The sequence below is a fragment of the Anser anser genome (genome assembly GCF_964211835.1).
Source record: "Anser anser genome assembly, chromosome: 5".
NCBI lineage: Eukaryota > Metazoa > Chordata > Aves > Anseriformes > Anatidae > Anser > Anser anser.
In genome coordinates this window covers 60,565,061-60,583,835 of record NC_139725.1, presented here as the reverse complement: position 1 = coordinate 60,583,835, position 18,775 = coordinate 60,565,061, and the positions used below count along the sequence as shown (strand labels likewise).

Here is an 18,775-nt window from a genome sequence, read left to right as displayed (position 1 = left end):
AGTGGCTTGTTACCGCTTATGTGAAAATAGAAAATGCAAGGTTTAGGTTTCACGTTTCTGGAAAGAAGCCGGGAGAAGCCAATAGCCCAACTGCAGGAGGAGACAACAGGCGTTCTTAATGGATTTAACATGCAACGCGGAGCGGCCAAAGGGCTGGGGGTTTGCCTCGTGTGGTTAAAACTCTACTAGCTCAGCGAGAGGCAGACAGTTGAAATTTAATGGCAATTACATCCACAGAGCTTCTCTGGGAGGATGCAGCAAGCGCTGAGCACTCGTGCACCTGCAGAAGCTCCTGTGTAATGAGGGCAGTGCGTTACAGAGCCGGCAGGGACTGCAGGCTTCCTGCAGCACGTCCTGCGGGGCAGAAGCTGCCAAGTGGCAGAGCATTCAGGAATCTGGTCCGCAGAGCAGGCCCCGTGTTGCCGCAGCACCTTGCCTCTGCTCCTCAGGCTCCGTGTGCGGGACAGCAACCTGCTTATTCAGTGCAGGTACGTGACTGCGTTTCTGCTGGCTCAGACGTACTGAAGGCGTATTTTGAGGTGTTCCCAAAGCACGCCAGGACATGGCGGGTGTTCTGGGGAGTGGGGGGAAAGTTTGGAAGGGGGATCTCCAAGCAAGTTCACCAAAATTCCCCTTCCAGTCACATGTTTAGGTGCACCCTCCCCCAGAAGTCAGACCTGCCCAGCACTGAAAAGGCGCTTGCTGTGCATTTAAAAGCAAGCCAAGAATAAACTGCGCGTTTTAACCACATCACTGCAGATTCCTGGAAACAAGGCCTGCCTTTATGCTCGGAGGGCTTCCCTGCTCTGCCAGTAACCACAAGGAAGAGCAACAGGAGCTTTGACTGTGAACCGCTGTTGAAGGCATACTGTCATGGACGAGCATGTACAATACCTCTCATTGTGCTCACCGAATCCTTAACAAGACAAGCCTTTGCCCACACAGCTTAACAGCCATTTTTAATTCTGAGAAGGGGAAAAATAAGTATCTTCTGCTGGGCATCCCACCCAGAGCAAACACTGCAGCGTAAGACAAGTGTGGGCACTGTCCTAGACCTCCAAATTTCGCTGGCCACCAGTTAGCCAGCCTTCTGGGATAGGCAGCATCCTTCCAGAGGGGTTTTTACTGGCATCTGTGCTGTGTTAAAAGCTGGAGAGAGAGGATGTTGTGTGATCTTACGATTAAGATCCTGAGCTGGAATTCAGGAAGCTGGTGTTCAGTCCTGGCTCTGGTGAACATGGGCAAATTCTTAACCTCCAACCCCCACTTTTCTATCCATTCAAAAGAAGCTAATAATACTTTTTTCTTATCTCCTTAGGGCAGGATGTGGCTTTAATTGTCTAGCACAATGTGGCACTGATCTTTCCACTGTAACAGTGAAGTTGCAAGAGAGCTTGTCTCAAGCTCCAGAGAGGCTTCTGGTGGTGGTGTGGGCTGTAGAAATGCTAATGCAAGACAGAACAGTCAACCACCTGATTGCCACTTCAGGATCATAGACAGAGGATGAGCAGGATCAGGCTGGATTCAGATTTCAGCTCTCCCCAGGTTTTCATGTCGGTATGGAGATGCCACCTATGTTACCACCTTCTCCATTGCTCCCACTTTCCAGGGAAATGGATGTCCAACCAGAGGACAAAATGGATCAAGTTCTAACATGGATTTCATAAAGGGGCCCTGATTTCATAAAGGCCCCCTCAGATGTATTTACTTTTCTATTTCTATCTGGTCATCCAAATGCCTTTGAAAGTTGTTTTGTCTAAGCCTATGAGCCCGTCCTCCATCTCAGCAAAATGGTGGTAACATTTCCCTGCTGCAGAACTGCTGTGAGGACTGCAAAGCTCTTGGGCAAAGTTTAGCCATACCTAAGATAGCTTCTGTGGAAGAGCTGTGACCTGGAAATTCATTCTGTGACAGAGATGTTCAAGTGTATCTCGTGCGAGAAGCAGCATAAATTTGTGTTCAGGTATGCTCAGCCAGCAAGATGCCTTTCTGGCCCCCACTGGTGCAGTTTTCTCCAAACCTGTAAAAAATAAAATAAAAAAATGAAATACACAAAACCCAGAAATGTGACCTATTTGCACTCCCATCGTAGCTGCTTTCCTCCATCTGTGACAGTGCCTAGAGCTCGTCTGACAGCTGAAAAGCGGAGGTGCCAAGAGCCAGTATGTATTTTTAGGAAGGCATTGCCTAAGTCTGCAGATGACCCTGAGCTCTCTGGTAATGGTCCTGACAGCGCTTGGAACTGCAGGCTGATCCCTGAGGCAGTCTCCCTGATAAGCTTTGTGAGGGCTCTGTCATTTTGGCAGCCTGCTTTTGATTAGGTGCTTGCAGGCTGTTGCAGGTGAGGTATTGGAAAACATGCTTTTCCGTGGCTTGTTTGCTATGGCATTTGGCTGCGGGACTCTCATGACAGGAAGCAGGTATGAAACGAGGAGGCACTGACCCCAACAAGCACCACGGGGGAAGATTGGTTCTTCGTTAGCACGGTCTGGCTGGGATCAGTACACGTGGGAAGACTTTCAGCCAGCACGGGATGTAAAGCCTTAAACTTCACCCTGCCCACGTGGCACTGTGTTGGCAGGGACTTTCTTTCCCTCCCAGCTTGGACAAAATGCCAGGTGGGATTTATCAGTCAGGTCTACCCCAACAAAGGGAAGTCCGGGACTTAAACCCTACACCGTGGGAGAAGCGAGGATCTGCTCCCCACCGGCACAGCGCTTTGCCGAGCTGGAGCGTGTCGTGTGCGGCGCGTTTTGCTGCATCAGAGCATCCTTACGCAATTTGACAGCTCTGGCAACCTCTGCTCCAGTGAGTGAGTCCCTGAGCTGAGTGAGCAGGAGCTCTGCCAGTCGGGCTTGTGGTGCGTTTGGAAAGCCATGTGGGCGAACTCGTATAGTACCTGCCCATCTTAAATGCCGTTCGGCAGAATGATGTTTGTTCCTCCCTCCCTTTTGTAAGAGATGAGGCAAAAGAAAACCCCTCCTGCATGACTTCTGTTTATTTTTTTATGATGATGAGGCTTGTCCAGTTTACAGGTTAAGCTTGTGAGGCCTGGGACGCTGCCTCCAGTTGTGCTGGGGCCGCTCCAAGCACGTAGCAACTCGGTGAATGATTCTCGTTGCAGGGACTTGAAGCTGGACAACGTGCTGCTGGACTACGAGGGGCACTGCAAGCTGGCAGATTTTGGAATGTGCAAAGAGGGCATTCACGATGGCATCACCACAGCCACCTTCTGCGGTACACCAGACTACATTGCTCCTGAGGTATAGGGAAGCTTTCTTTGGCTAAGCAAACTTGGTTTTGAGCAACTAGTGTGCTCTCTGGAGTCTTTAGCTACACCTTATTTGTCTGCTGGGTGCAAAGTTTTCTAGGCACCAAGATAAGCGTATATTTTTCTTAAGGAAAGGTGAGGTAAAAAGTGGAGCCACAGCTGTAAAAAAAATTAAGAAATAGACACACACAGATACTGTCCCAGTTTGATTTGAAAGGAGATTGAATTCTCCCTCATTTCCCAGTTCTGTTTTCTACCTGCTCCCCTTCCCTGTCGTTCACCAACCTCACAACAAAATTAATAAACACCTCTTTAAGAAACAGCTGTCCTCCAGATGCTGACAGATGATTTTTGTCTGTGGTTGGCATTTGTGCCTTCTTGCACAGTCAGGCTCCTTCCCCTCCCCAGCTGAAAGTGTTGCTGTTGGAGCCATGTACACTTTTCCTTCCTGGGGCAGGGAAAAAGCAGTGTCAGCCCATGCACATGGCTGCTCCTCCACTTCTGAGGCTCAGCAGGATAGCCGAAAAGCCCCTTTTGCTCCTGATAAAACCTAGCCTAATTTTGAAGACATTGTTTCCAAGATGACCCAGTGAGCAGCCAAGTTAATTCGGCCCTTGCTTAATGGATCTGTTGTACTTTAGCGTAGATCAGGGGGTTCCCAGGTTGAGGTCACATAAATGTTCCTGGACATCCAGCCAGGCTTGCTAGCTCTTAGCAAGATCTTCAGCACTGATGTTTCCAAACCCATTTTCTTCCCCTGCTCAGTTTAAGAAGCTCCAGGGGTGCTATTTCATTCCCATCCCTTTTCCAGATTCTGCAAGAGATGCTGTATGGCCCCGATGTTGACTGGTGGGCCATGGGTGTGCTGCTGTACGAGATGCTGTGCGGCCACGCGCCCTTCGAGGCGGAGAACGAGGACGACCTCTTCGAGGCCATTCTGAACGATGAAGTTGTCTACCCGACGTGGCTCCAGCAGGACGCAGTGGCAATCCTCAAAGCGGTGAGTTCCCTCGGCCGCTTGTCTGCATCCTCTCCTGGCTTTCTTCAGCCTAAATCTAGCAAAAGAAAACAGGGTTGGGGGATGGGAGCTCAGAAATTGCGGTTTCCCTGACCCTGACCCTTTCTTATCTTGGAATGAAGGATAAACTGAAAAAAAAAATCCTGCCACACTTCAGTGTGTTTGCACAGTTATGTCCTTTATATGGTTCAGCAGCCAACTTGGCAGGCAGTGTGTGCATGTCTGCTTCTCTGGGCATTCCCTTGCTGGCTTAATGATTTACAGCATATGGTCATCTTCCAGAACAGAAGGAGCAGGTATACACGGTATTACCAGCAGTGGCTGTACGACAGGACAAGGGGTAATGGTTTTAAACAACAAAAGGCTGGGTTTAGGTTAGATACAAGGAAGAAATTCTACGCAAGGAGGGAGGTGAGGCCCTGGCGCAGGCTGCCCAGAGCAGCTGTGGCTGCCCCATCCCTGGCAGTGCCCAAGGCCAGGCTGGATGGGGCTTTGGGCAGCCTGGGCTGGTGGGAGGGGTCCCTGCCCATGGCAGGGAGCTGGAACTAGATGGTCTTTAAGGTCCATTTCAACCCAAACCATCCTGTGATTCTGCAGTTTTATGATTCCCATGTGACCAGAGTGTCAATGAAGTAAAGTCTTCCTGAAAATCCTTTGTTGGACTGCTGTCTACCTGCATGCAAAGATTTCTGATTTTTGTGTGTTTGGGGGGAAAAAAGGGGTCTGTACAGCAACCAGTTTGAGAAGAGCTGTTGCTGGCTACACCTAGTCCTTGTTGTAGTCCTAGCATGTATTCCTGAATTTTCCCAGTCTCTCTCTTATCTTGTGCCTCGTATCTTTGCCTGTGACACGGGAATGAAACTTTCTAAGATTTCAGGCTGTGCATGTACAAACACTGCCTAGCGTACGGGAACTCCCTGGCTTTGTCATGAATCAAAAGGTGATTCAATGATAAGGGTGTTAACCAAGGAGCCAGGGGACCTGAGTTGGCTGTTCAGCTACTGACTACTTCCTGCTGATGATCACATCACCTAATACTTTTAAGCACTGTGAATATACATCCATTTAAGTCTTAATACCACTAAATTTTGTGTTAATAGAGGGCCAGAGAAATAGTTGGATAAGATAGCAATTCATAATAACATGTGGAGAACTGACTCAAAGAAATGGGATAATGAATGATTTACAGGACCATTTAAAAGAGATGAGAGTTTGGTTTTGTCAGATCTTTAATCTAGTAGCCAGAAGTTGGAAGATTTCTCCTGAAAGCTTTCTGTCAGATAGTAAATCGGCAATTACATGCTGCAGCTGAAAATGCATCTCATAAACTTGACAGAAATCAACTGAGCGTAAAGTCCAGTTCCTGAGGAGGCAAAGGGTTCTGTTCTGAAATCTCAGGATGTGCTCAGGAGGTATCGCTTGTCATGCTGAAGGCCCTCTTGGTCTATGGAAATGATCTACAACAGTTTAAAATAAAAAAAATGAAGTTCTGACTCATTGCCTTTTCTGTCATTGAATTGGTACTCTTGAATATGTGAGTCGATTCCTTTTCTGCAATAATCGGTAATAGTAGAGTAGATTTGTGGCAGGTGTCTTGTATAAAAGTGGTAGAATGGGGCCAGATAGATGCTCATCATATCAGGAATTTCAGGGTATATTAAAATAAGATTTGCATTTTAGCCTCTTAATGAAGAAATGCTTATTTTCCTCTTTCTGATTGGAACCTCGTAGAAGCAGCCAGCACAAACTTCATTCACACAAAGCTGCTCTAACCCATATTCAGACCCAAACTTTCAACAGCAGATCTCTTCTGGGATTAGCAAACAACAGCATGAGGAGTGGCACTGGAGAAAGAGGGAGCCAAGGATTTAAATAGAGATTGACTGAGCGTCTCAAAAACTGCAAAATTAACGTAGCTACCGCTGGGTACTTACCTGCAAAAGGTCTCTCCTGCCGCTCTGCTTGTCAGCTGTATCACAGGTTGCTGGTGAAACCCAAATGAAAGCAAAACTGCCTCTTTGAAATTCACGTGTGGCTCAGGAGAAGCACTGCACTTTCAGGAGATGACTGTAACTCCAGGGAGAAGGATGAAATTTGGAGCATTAACCAGGAGCCTTGTGGTTAACTGATGGGAGGAGGGAATTGAAATTTTTACTGCACCTTCAGTTCTTCAGTGTTTCCGTTCCCTGGGTGGCTGCTACCTGGAGGTGAATTTTGTGTCATGTTTTATAGCACTGGTGGTAGGTCACTGCAGCCGGAATTTCTGCAATGTCTCAGTGGCTGCTTTTGGGCTCAGACCTGCTAGCTAGAAGAGCTCCCTAATTCCTCCTCGTTCTCATGGTGTTTCAGAAGCATCAGAGCACGTTGACTTTAACATGAAGGAAGCGTCCTGTCATGAGATTTTCTGGGCTCTAGATTGAAAAGAAAAAAAAATACATGCTTTAATTTCTTTTGAATGGTAACAAATGCAATCGCTGCTGTGTACTATATTTGCAGTGTACCGATAGTATGTCAGTAGGACAGTATTTTTAGTAGTCAGTGTAACACAGAGTGGGGAACCCATTTTGTTCCCTTGTAGCTATTTTCACAGAAGATACTAGGTTTTCTAGCTGCTAAATAAGTAGATTTGCTTATCATTACTTCTGATGTTAATGTTATTTTTAGTAAATATAACATCATTGCTGTGTGAGCATCTTTGTTCACACTAATAGTCACTACTGGGTTTATCTCAACAGAAAGTGAACTCAAACTCCCTGATTTACAGCTGTGACAGTGCTTTCTAGCCCACGATATTAAGAGCTCTGGAAAATCAGGGCACTCAACTGCTGCAGTGATAAAAATGATTATAAGTAATTACACGGCATGGGAAATCTATGGAAGACCAGGGAATTAAACCTGGGGTCTCTCATATTGCAGACCGAGGCCTTAATAGCCTCAATAATTGGATCATCCCCTCACTAAAAGTTCTGGCCTCTAACCTTGAACAGGAGTAGTGAGAATTCACTTAGCACTTGAGTGACGCAAAGCTCGGAAACTGAAATCAAATTCCCCAGCCAGGAAGAGGCGATTAGGTGTAGGTGCTAAGAGATTCTCTACAAGTGCACATAGCTAGGTTCAGAAAGCACTTGATCAGTTTGTCTTCACGAAGAGGTTCATTATAAACAAGGATAATAGTTTTTAGGACATGGTTCATGGATGCTGTTATTTTGTTTTGCTTTCGTTTACCATCACTGTGTGTCACCGATTTCCCCCCATGAGAAATCATCTGATTTCTGAAGATTGCATCCTGTTCGTCTTCGCAGTTTCCTGATAATCACCAAGATACGTCCGTAGGACCTCATTTAGATGGGTGGGTGTTCCTGATGTGGCTTTGAGCACCGCTACCGAGGAAAACAAAAACAAACTCAGTGCCCTTGGACCTTGTTTAGAATTCAAAGCAGAAACATTTGTGCTCTAGAAGAAAATTTTACCTATTTCCCTTTTTATTTTTTTGTCCTTGGTATTTTCCCTCAAGTTCTGGAAGTAGGGCAGAGCTAAATCGGTGTAAATCAGCAGGATTTTGCTGGAGTCGATGCTCCCAGAGAAGGAAAGAAGGAAATCCCACTCATATACCCTACACCGCTGGCGTGTGTCACTGGGGAATCGGTGGAATGATGATGGTTCAAGTCAGGCAGAGCGGGCTCAAACTGAGCTCTCCTGCTTCTTGTGTGAGCAAGTCTAACTGGGAATGGATTTGCTTGTGGGAGGAAAAAAATGCAAAAAAGGAAAATTACTGCTGAATGGATTCAGACCATTTCATCTCAACCGGAAAGTAATTTTTGCTTTCTTTCAAATAATTCTTTCAAATACTCTCTGCTATCAGCTGAGTAATCACCAGTGCCTGAGGATGAAGAGGCTGTGAAAGAGAAACTTCCTGAGCAAGCAGAGACTTTCTGAGAGCAGAGATTGCTGCGCCATATCTTTTATGGTGAGAGAGCAGCCGGAGTTTGCTTTGTTCTGGTGTGTTGATTTTCTGAATTTGTGAATTGTCACTAGCAAAAAGTGCTTGAGCAAAGAGGGTGGCTTTCCAGGCAGCTGGAGGCTTTGGGATTAAGCTGAGTCGTAAAATGAAATACAGTCCTCTTGTTTCCCAGAAGCAGGGTGCGTTGTATTTTGGCACAGGTTTCTCTTGCTTCGTGTATGACTTTCAAACACAATCCAGTCACACTGTCTTTGTAACAGTCGGGCTTGGTTGGAGGGAAGAATGAAGAGACGTAAGGAGAATCAGGGCTCAAAAGCCAGTGGTGTAATGGGAAGGAAACTCTCAGGGAAAGCTGCAGGGCTTTTCCTTTCCAAGTCTGCTGTCAGGTGAGGAGAGAAGAGCCAGGTCTATTGAGTCACTCCATGGACTGATCAGCTGAACGGTTGGCCCAAAGGCTTGGAGATTTGGATGAGGAGTTACACCTTGGATGTTTTCATTCTCAGGGCCAGGTGACAGCAGGGGCTTAGGAAGCAGCATCTCCCTGGGGAGGTGTTAACCTGGCTCTGCCTTCAGACCCTGGATTTCTGAACTCCTGGTGCAGCTGAGCCTAGTGAGGCTGAGGTTGTCTCTTGGCATTTGTGTGCCAACCTCCACTCATAACGTGAGCTCCGAAGCACTTCTGGTCTAGCTGAAATGCTCCTTCAAAAAGTGCAGCCGTGCATGTGGCTGGATATTTTGGGGACACGAATTAGATGAATGCCTGTTCACCCTCCAGCTGGCTAAACACAAGCGTTTTGGAGAAGACTCTCTCAGAGTTAAGACTAGGCAAAAATGGTGATTCCCCTTCTGAGTGGCTTTCATATGAAAAATAAATACCAGGCAAGAGAAGAGGAAGGTGCAGAGGAAATTGGCTGTGGTTTTAGCAGCCTGCAGTCCCAGGCAGTGCAGGTGGAACAGCACAGGGTGGTACAGATGCTGGAGGATTAGTGCGAAGAGCGTAACTGTGTTAGAAGGAGGAGGAGGGATTGAAAGGTTAGGGAGCTCCACTGAGAGAACAAACATGACCCGTATTTCAGAGAAGAAATGATGTCAGCAATACAGTGAAAAGGATGCAAAAGAGAAACCTGAAGTTAATCTGTTATTCTAGAGAATAATAGCCTGGAAGTGACGCTGAGTCAAAAGGCAAATGCTTTGGTTTTCTGAAGTCTCTGCTGCTTTGTGTTACTGGGTTCACTTCCCCCACGGCTCCTCTGGCGCCATCTGAACCCCGACAACACCACTTAAGTCTAAACACCCACCCCATGTTATGCTTTGCTCTTGCAGACTTGGTTAAAATCCCCTTGGTGTTGCCAGGCTAACACCAAGGGGCTGTAGTGTCTGTGGGTTAGGGCTTCAAACTCAGTTGTGGTTAATAAGGATGTTCTGGGGGTCAGCTGAAGCCAGGTCCTGCTCTGACGGCCCAAGTTTTATGGACTCAGGTTTGGCTGTTGGAGCACAAGGGGATGGAGCTGGGACCTCCTGCCTGGCTTTTGTCAGCAGCTGGGAGGGAGCTTGTGTGGATCTCGGGAGCAGCAGGAGGGGGAATGGTTGAAAGTGCCACACTTTAAATCCAACCACATGGTCTCCAGACAGCCTTGAAGCCTGATCTAGAAGTCAAAGAAGTCCTGCTCTAGAAGGTAAAGCCTTCTCCCATTCCTGTGAGCCCATGACACAGACCGAACCCAAGAAACTCAGTCTTTTCAGTTAGCTTTTTTGGCTTGTGTGTACAACTAGTACCTACAGCAGCATTCAATACCAAGTGCTGCAAGGCAGCTCATCCCCCTTTCTGAGGAGGCAGCACACACGGATTTTTCTGGAGAGCAAGAAAGGGCTCAGGAATGTCGCAGTGCAGATGGCGGCAAGTCACTTAATTCAGGGAGAGAGAGAGATTGGGACCATTCCACAACAGCTCAGCCAATTTTCGTCTTGCTAATTAAAAAAGCCACTCAAAACTCTCTGCAGAAGTTTGTCATTCCTTGGCTGCCCAGAAGAGCAGGTATGGGGCCGCCTTAGGTCCCTCCACCCCTCCGGTAAGTGCCAGGGCAGGCAGGAGCCCACCAAGGGCTCCCACGCCGTACTGCTGGTGGCGTTGTGTCAGAGGTAGTGTGTTGTTCAGCAGGGACTTCTCTCTAGCTGGGGAGGGAGGAGGGAAGCATGCACATCTAACTGGAAATGTGGCCAAATTCTACCTTAAAATCAAGAAGTTAAGTTAGAAGGCACTGGTAGTCGGTTGTAGGAGTGCTTTATGCTGTTTGGTTATTCATATGTAGAAAATACGTTAAATGACAGTAGGAAAGGTGGGAGTCTGGGAGCTCTTCTCTACTTCTCCAGGTGGTAAGAGATGAGGAAAACCTAAATGTGAAGCGTACCCTCCTCTGACCTTTCTTCCAGTGAAAACGAGCGGTGTTTTCCGTTGTTTCTCGGGAATTAGGAGTGGTGGCTCGTAATGAGGGAGAAATATTATTTTTGTGTGTGTAGAAATCAAATCCAGGCATATCTGGGGAGTGCAGATTGAGAGTGGCTATCTCCTACCAGTTCAAAGAAATTCTGAGGAACTTGTATTACTTGGTGAGGCCAGAGCACAGGGCAGCTCGGTTTGGTTGGACACAGGCTAATGGCTCCAGCAGAGCCCTTGGAGACCCTGGCTGTGCTGTGTGAACTTACTGTAACAGGCTGAGAAGAAAGAAAATCGGAAAGAAATTAAAAAAAAAATCCCCCAGGGCGCTCCACCCAGGCCCAGCTGCAGAAAGCAAAGTGACGACTGAGCTGTGCCATGGGAGGAATAAACTCCATGGCGAGGGGATGCCACCATGAGTGCCTAAAATCTTGGTGAGCACCCCTTTTGTACATGACAGCCTAAAATCTTGGTGAGATTCTTTTTACACATGTTGTTTTCAGGAAGGCTTTCTGCTCGGTGTGTGCTTGCTGCTGAGCCAGACTGGCCCCACGGCTGTGAGCAACTTGAAAACGTCATTAATGAGGCGAGAAGGGAGTTTTCGCAGCAGAAAGACTTAGAGGCAGATTTTGAACATGACCCAAGCAAGCAGCCTGCAGTGACAGAGGAGCAGAGGGAAGGGACTGCTTGCTTAGACATCTGAGTCCAGGAGAGCTGTGCGTGGTCCAGGCTGCCTGCGGTACACAGCCGCTCGCCTCTGCAAGTCATCACGGAGGGTGAGGCCTTCTGGGCTGTTCTTTGGAGGTGTTTCTTCTCTCCATGCACTGTCCTTGCTTGGGGTCCAACCCACCTGGCTACAGGGAGGTCAGAACCAGTCAGAGCTGTCATCGGCTCGCGGCCACGGTAGGTGTCCGCATCCTCCCTGCGTGCTGCAGCAAGCAATGTATGACTCAAGACACCTCGGCTCTGCTTTGCTTGGCACATCCCAGCGCAGTACGTATGTGCTTCCTGGTGCCTTTCTGCCTCGCCTGTTCCCTCAGTCCTGGGCGGTCAGTTTGGCCGCTGTGTGAGCCCGACCAAACCCCTGTGTTTTTCCTCCCCAGTCCTGTCCTAAACGCTGACGAGGTGTGGAACGGGGCAGCCAGATGGTGATGGTGTAACGTTGCCTACGTTTCTCGTACGTCACTGCACGAGGCAGACGTCTCTGCTTTGCGCCTGCATCCCACAGGCCTGGGCCAGGTTCTTTCTTTGAAACGGGCAGAAAAAGATAGTCTGTTTCACGTGCAGTGCTGGACTAGCCAGAATGAACCTGGGTCTGAATGAACCAGATGCCGGGAGGATTTTTCTAGACGGAGGAGATTAAAAGGAGAAGGAACAACACAATGGTGGACCCACTGAAATCAAAGAGGGAGCTAGATGAGCTCAGTGCTTTATTCTCGGAGCTGAGGAGCCAGCTAACAAAGGCAGATATTAAAAATGCCTTCAAATATGCCAATAAATTATTCTCCTTGGCATCTCTTCAGAGTTGGCAGTCTCCATAAATCCCCTTTCGCAGTTTGATTAAGCTTTGGCTGTCAGAGTCAGGCAGATATTTGAATCTCTCTGTGAAACTCTGCGTTGGATCTGTGTAAACATTTTTTCTTTGTTTTGTTTTTAAAAATGCTTTCATCTTGCATTTCCTGGTTGGCTCTGGAACCTGTGCAGCGAAAGCAGGACTCCGGAGCTGGTTGTTCCCCAAGCAGAAGGAATTCTGCAGTTCTAAGTGATCTCTCACCTAAACCATTTCTGCCCTAAACATGCAGCGTGGTTAAGTGACGAGGCTGAGCTCCACCACAGGTTGTCTGCATACCTCTTTTGCTCGAGCTTGCGTATCCATTTCTGCAGTGTGCTGTCTCTTGGTTTCTTAATTCTTGAAAAGCGAAGAGTTCTCCCCAGTGATTTCAATCTCTTCTGTTGATTGATCACACCCCTCTCTGATGTGTTCCTCTTCCCCACAGTAATAGTCTCATGCCTCTGAATAATTCACTGTGAAAGAAAGCTAATACCATCCCCGTGTAGCTTGCCAGAGCCAAATTCATCTTGAAGGTCTTTTACCTTTCATCATGAGGTCTTTTACCTTTCCCTTTCCAATAGGCTGAAATTAGCTTCTTGTTTAAGCCCAGAGCATGCAGGCTCAGATTTGCTTCACGACAAAAGCTCCTAACCCTGCCTATTGTAGTGTCAATTATGATTCATCCTTCTCTTTCCTGCCAGAGAATTGAAAAAAAAAAAAAAAAGTGAAGCAGCATTCATTGTGTCAACCTTTTTTTTTTTTTTTCCCCTTTTCTTTTTCTGCTTGCTCTTAGGTGCTTGGGAAGAAGCAATTCCTGCGGCCGAGCCTGAGACCTGTGGCCTGGGCTCACTTCTCTGCTCTGCCCCAGATAAACACTGTGATTATAGACCCTCCGGGGTATTCTGGTGGAGTTCATTAAAACCTAATCTTGGGGGAAGGCCCGAGAATTCCCTTGAGAACCTGGCTCCGACCTGGCCATGAGAATAATCCTTCCTCCCTTGCAGCCGGGACCATCTCTGGCTGCCCAGCCCCAGAGGAGTGAGCCAGTGCGTCTAACTGGGAGGTCTCAGCGCCTCGGTAGGAGCCATAAATCTCCGACTGGCCGAGCTGTTCAGGGCTGGAGGTCTTTCTCGTCCCCTCGTCCTTCCAGCTTTGACCTTTCTGACCCGCTGTGTCTTTTCAGGAACTTTAAAATTACAAGAATCGAAATGTAACCAAGACCATGGAAAAGCTCCTTTGAAGTATTTTCCTGTGATTTTTTTTTTCCTAATTGGCCTTCACAGGTTTGTCTGGGGGCACTTTAGTCCCCTTTGTACTTGACCCTATGTAAATAGGCCACCCAGGGCTGTGTTATAAATGCCTGGTTCCTCTTGACAAGACTATCAGAAAAGGATTAATTGTTTTCCCGGGCAACCCTAGGGAGGTTTTACCACTGGTTAAAAAGCGAGTGGGATCATGCCCCCACTCCGTTAATAAGTGTGCTGCTCATTCCCTCTGTGCGTTTGTGTTACCCTGATTGATGTATCGATTTAGTAATCGACCTGCGTATCCCCATGCTGTATCTATAATCCGAGCGGGGTGATTTAAAACCGGCAGCCTGCTTTTGACTCTCTGAGCAGCCCCTGCAGCAGGTGACCCACGTGGGAGCTGGGTTTTACTGCTCAGTTCTGAAAATACAGATTTCTGGGAGGACGTCTTGACCGAAACCTATGTTAAATAATCCACGGATCTAATGACTAAAGTTAAGTTCTGTTCATTATATATTAGAGGAGTACCAAAGGCAGAAGTGTCTAAAATCACCGGCTGCCCTCGGGGGCCAGTATAAAGCTCCTGTGCTTGGTGTTTGTGTACTTGTGGCCTTTTTATTCTGCGGTAGTGGGGATGAGTTAAATTGGGTGGGAGAAGGCAAGGAAACAGGTAGATTTTTTGGTTTGGAAGTTTGTAGCTATTCAAACACCATTTAATTTCTGCATTTTAGGCCGAGTTCTCTCCGGGTGATAGTCAGCGAAGTTGCACCTCCAGGCAGTTTGGAGCCAGATGTGCCTGTCCCACACGTGAGGGGCTCTGTCCACGTGGTTTATTTTGCTAGTCTCTCGCTCGGCACTGTTTGCAGTGCAGTTAATCTTCCTTGTTCCCTTGAGCTTTGACTCGGCCGCATCGAGCAGCCCTTTCTGCACCGGGAGGGAGCAAGAGCAAATTTCTCTGCTTAATATCCACTGAGCTGACATTTCGTCCTTCTTGCCTGCGGCTGGCACATTTAGCACGTGACTGCTGTCATGCTTAGTGTCACAGGATGGCTGAGGTTGGGAGGGACCTCTGGAGGTCTTCTGGCTTTTAGGAGCAGGGCTGACGACTGGTTTTAACCTCCCTTCCCATTCCTATATTATTTGGAAGGGGAAATAACTGAGAATTCATGCTCCGTCTCCCTCCGCCCATGTTGCTTTCAGGGCGGTCCTGTACTCTGAGTCCTGGCACTGCGCTCACCGGGCCTTTTCTGCACTGAAGGACTTCTGTAGCTAGGAGCCTGATGTGGAGGAAGAGGTGCCACACGCACACGTGGGTCCTAGCCTGGCTCAGCACCACGATGAATTGCACTGGTACAAGCCATGGCTTTTAGCAGTCAGTCCCGCTGCCTGCAGGGTGGAAAGCCGAAATGCCGTGTGGTCTCTAGCGGCTGCGGTCGGGGCAAATGCAAAACAGAGGCAGCATCCAGGAGACCGCAGTGACCCCAAGCCCTGATCTCGGCAGCACAGTTCTCGCTGCAGGTCTTAGGACTCGGGCTCCCTATGCCTGCCTCACACCCACAGCCAAATCGCTGCAGTTTAAGTTGCCGGGCCCTGAGCTGCCCTACGAACAAGCAGGTCGCTGCGAGAGCTCTCATCTCACCCTGCTCACTTCATGGGACAGCCCTCAGTGAGCTCAGGCTGTGCTGCTGGAGCAGGCACAGGTCCCAGAGCTGCTCCGTGGCCGGGTGCCGGTGCCCTCGGTCCCTGTAACCCGCTCGTGTGTCTGAGCCCTGGGCTGCTCTTGCATGACGAGCTAGCCACGCGAGCATCGCCCTGGTGCAGTGGTGATGGAGAGCGGTGGGAGCCTTGCCCAAGAGACCAAAATGCAAAACTGACTCAAAAAAGCAGCTTTTTATTAAAAAAAATAAAAAAATAAAAAATGCTCTGCTAAAGCCTCCTGGCTTCCAATCATCAGAAATAATCCAGACGTTAACAACCAGAGCCATACATCCGTCTTCTCTTTGTTAGGGCTGGGTGAGGGCTAACGAAAGCCCGGCCTGTGGGTTTGTTTGCCTTACACAATGGGCGACCGAACTGTTTTCAGCAACTGCAGCATTCAGCCGAGAGATTCATGGAGGGAAGCCTTAATTAGAGTAATTGCTCTATTTATATAACGATTCCCTTTTGTCTGAGATCAAATGGATCTTTGAGAAATCTTACTTCCTTTCGAGTTAATTTCTGCCCGAGTTAATTTCTGCCCTGTTCGTTTAGCTCATGAATCTTAATGAAGGTGAGCATGTCGGGTATCTCCTGATCTCCCCGCTCCTCCTCGTTACTAGAGGGGAGGCTGCGGGGCATTAATCTCCTTCTTGCTGCTTTTCACCTTGGTAGCAACACCAGAAACACCACCAGGCAGGAAAAGTTAATGCCGTGAGCTGGGAAGTCTTGCTTTGTTTTAGCAGTTAGGGGCTGATGATCGCACAGCCCCGAACAGGGACCCTTGGAGGCAAGTGGAAGTTGTGATGGAGAGGAGGTGGGACCGAGGGTTTGCTGTCAGATCTGTGGCACGCTGCCTAGGGCTCAGCAAAGTGATGAGTTTCTCCGCTCCTCTCCTCCCTGTCTGCAGGACGGGGATGTTTCTCCGTCTCTGCTGTGGGCTTGCATTTGAAAGATGAGCTGCTCGGGGGCACGTGCTTTCTCTTAGGGGGTAAACACAGCCTGTCCGGTGCAGCTGGGTCCTGGGGGAGCTGGCACATCTGCGACTTTCTTTAGTACAAGAACATTTTCCTCCTCTTTCAGATAGCTGATGATGTGAAGGGTGGGGTTGTATTCCTCTCCTGAAGTGCACTTCTTCTGGGAAGGGGTCTGGATTTGTTTGTGTCTTCCTAAAACGTGCTGTAACTTCATGTAGTCTGTTTGATGTAATACCACTGATGACGTGAATTATCCCGACGCAAATCGCACGCAAGTGAGTCACATAAAAACCTATCGGGATTCCAGTATTGAGAAAGGCAACCTGTAAATTCACGGAAATCAGTGCCTGCAAACATTACCTGTCTGCAAACAGCCCTTCACCGCCCTCCAAGCCATTCGACTTGTCACCTGCCCTGCCTCGTGACACACAAGTGGCAGCGCTGCACACAAGCAGCCCTGGGGAAGCCCAGAACAGCCTTGCCCCACGGCTGGGAGCTCTGGAGCATTCCCCAGCGGGGTCCAGGGCACGCAGCAGCCCGGGGGCAGGATTGGTGCGGGGGTCCCCACACCCCCGTGGCAGTGATATCCATCCTGCCCTCCCTCACCTGCTGGCGGGCTGCGCTCCCAGGGCTGACGCAGATTTTCCCCCGTGCTTGGCGCTGCTTTTTTCTGCATTTTTTCCTTGTAACTTCACGGGCCGTCCGTGGACTGATCTCCACCTCTTTAATTTCTTGTCGTGGCTTGCTGCGTTTTCTTTCAGTAAATGTTTTCAAACGATTTCATGAAGTCATGGGTTTTTGGCTCGTTCCAGCTGCTGCTTTTGGCTGTGGTGTTGCTGAGAGGGTTAGCTGAGGTCAGCGAGAGCCTCGCTCCAGTCTGCTCAGCAGCCTGGCAAAGCCCAAAGGGGCTCTTGGATGCCCCAAGGGGCTTTTTTGCACCAGGAATGGGATAATTCCCATTCCCCATGGTTGGATGTGTTCACACGCAGGGCTCGATGGCCTGGTTCAGGCTGAAGACTGATAGGCTTGCTATTGGTTTTGCCGGGAGGCATTTTGGATTTGGGCGATTATGCGTTTCCTTTTGCTCAGGAACATCTCTGGTTTGCCTTGTTGGAATTACAGTTGGATTTTTTCTCTGTTTCTTCACGGGGCTGTGCGTGCCGGAGGCTAAGATTCATTCTGCATTTCAGATTACCATGCAAAATTAGAGATAATAAACATTACGAGGTGACGTTTTGCCACGAAAAGCTTTTTGCAGACCTCTTTCGCCACCTGCAAAAAGCACTGGAGAGTTGTACTTGGAAAGACACTTGGGACTATCCAACCTGAGCCTAATTGTGAAGCAGGAGTCGAACTCTGGCCTTTGTGGGGCCAACACTTTGTAAGCCTCTTCCAGCTCCAGAGCTCGGCTATTTCTGAATGCAGCGGAAGGGATCAGGTGAAAGATGAGCTGCATTTCCGAAAAGCTTCCCCCTGCACAGCCAGCCCATGGGCACGGGGCAGTGCCCGTGCTCTGGGCACACAGCTGCACCTATCCTGCTGCTGGTTGCTTCGCAGGTGCTGCTTTCGTGGGCAGAGCCACGGGTATGGGCTCCAGCTGAACGTGTGCCTGGCAGCTGGGGAAGGTGCTGTGTGTCCGGGTACCCATCCCATCCGTCGGCTCGCTGTTTTCGGAGGCGAGGATTAAGTCAGAGGGGGGTTGTGGCAGCCCGGCACCACTCTCAGCAGCCAGCCGGGAGGACGTGTTCCAGCAGTGGGCGAATGTGAAGCATTCGCCCCCCTCCTGCCTCCTTTGTGCACCTAACCCGGAGCAGAGGGTGCCTGGGTTGCCCTTTGCCTGGCGTCAGCTGAGGTTTCTCGCCACGCAGGTCGGGCGCACAAACCAGAGCCAGCTGCTGGACTCGGAGCAGTCATTTTGTTTTGACTGTTGGGTTTTGTTTTCTGAGCCCAAAACAGCCCAGCTGAAGGGACAGCCCTTGGCTAATCCTCATTGTCCTAACAAAAAGGGTGTTTTAAGCAGCGAGGAATGCATTTACCTTGGCTCTCCGGTTGTTGCAGCGGGTGCCTTTGCTTGGTGCAACTTTGGCATCATGTTGAGTAAAGCAAGCAAACAGGAATGTAAACACACTTTTATATCCCAGGGCACTGAACTGGTCTGGGAGTGGGCAGTCCAGTTTGGTTTTTGGTCTTATATGGCTGAGCATGAATGGGAACCCAAGCAAAGCACGTTACCAACCCTTTCCAGAGATTAATTTCTTTTATGTTTTCCCCACACACATTTAGCAGAAGCTTCCTGGTGTAATGGAGGAGGGGGTAGGTCAAGAGCCAGGAGACATGGGACTTATTCCCAGCTCTCCTTCTCTCCTTTTTGTCTTCTCTTTTTGGACTGTTTTTGTCTTTACCACTCCCAGCACCAGCGAACTCTGATCTTGTTTGAGCTTTCTAGATGTTCCAGCAATGCAAATCACAGCTAGTGAGGCGCAGATATCCATCTGTGGGGACAAAGAAGCTGCGCAGGGAATTTCTAGACAGAAAAAGGGGTTTAACAGGAGATTTCTGGCCTGTTTTGCAAACCAAAGAAGTTTAGGTAAAGACTTGCAAAGGCTTGCCTGAACCAGGT

At 48.8% G+C, this 18,775-nt stretch overlaps 1 protein-coding gene across 2 annotated transcripts in view; it reads left to right on the top strand.

Moving 5' to 3' along the window:
* PRKCH (protein kinase C eta) overlaps nt 1-18,775 on the top strand; it is a 124,122-nt gene that overhangs the window by 100,875 nt on the left and 4,472 nt on the right. For both annotated transcript variants that reach the window (XM_083839154.1, XM_083839153.1), the window contains exons 12-13: nt 3,125-3,263; nt 4,083-4,271. In XM_083839154.1, the coding sequence (XP_083695280.1) occupies nt 3,125-3,263; nt 4,083-4,271 (328 nt within the window). The remainder of the gene's footprint in view (nt 1-3,124; nt 3,264-4,082; nt 4,272-18,775) is intronic.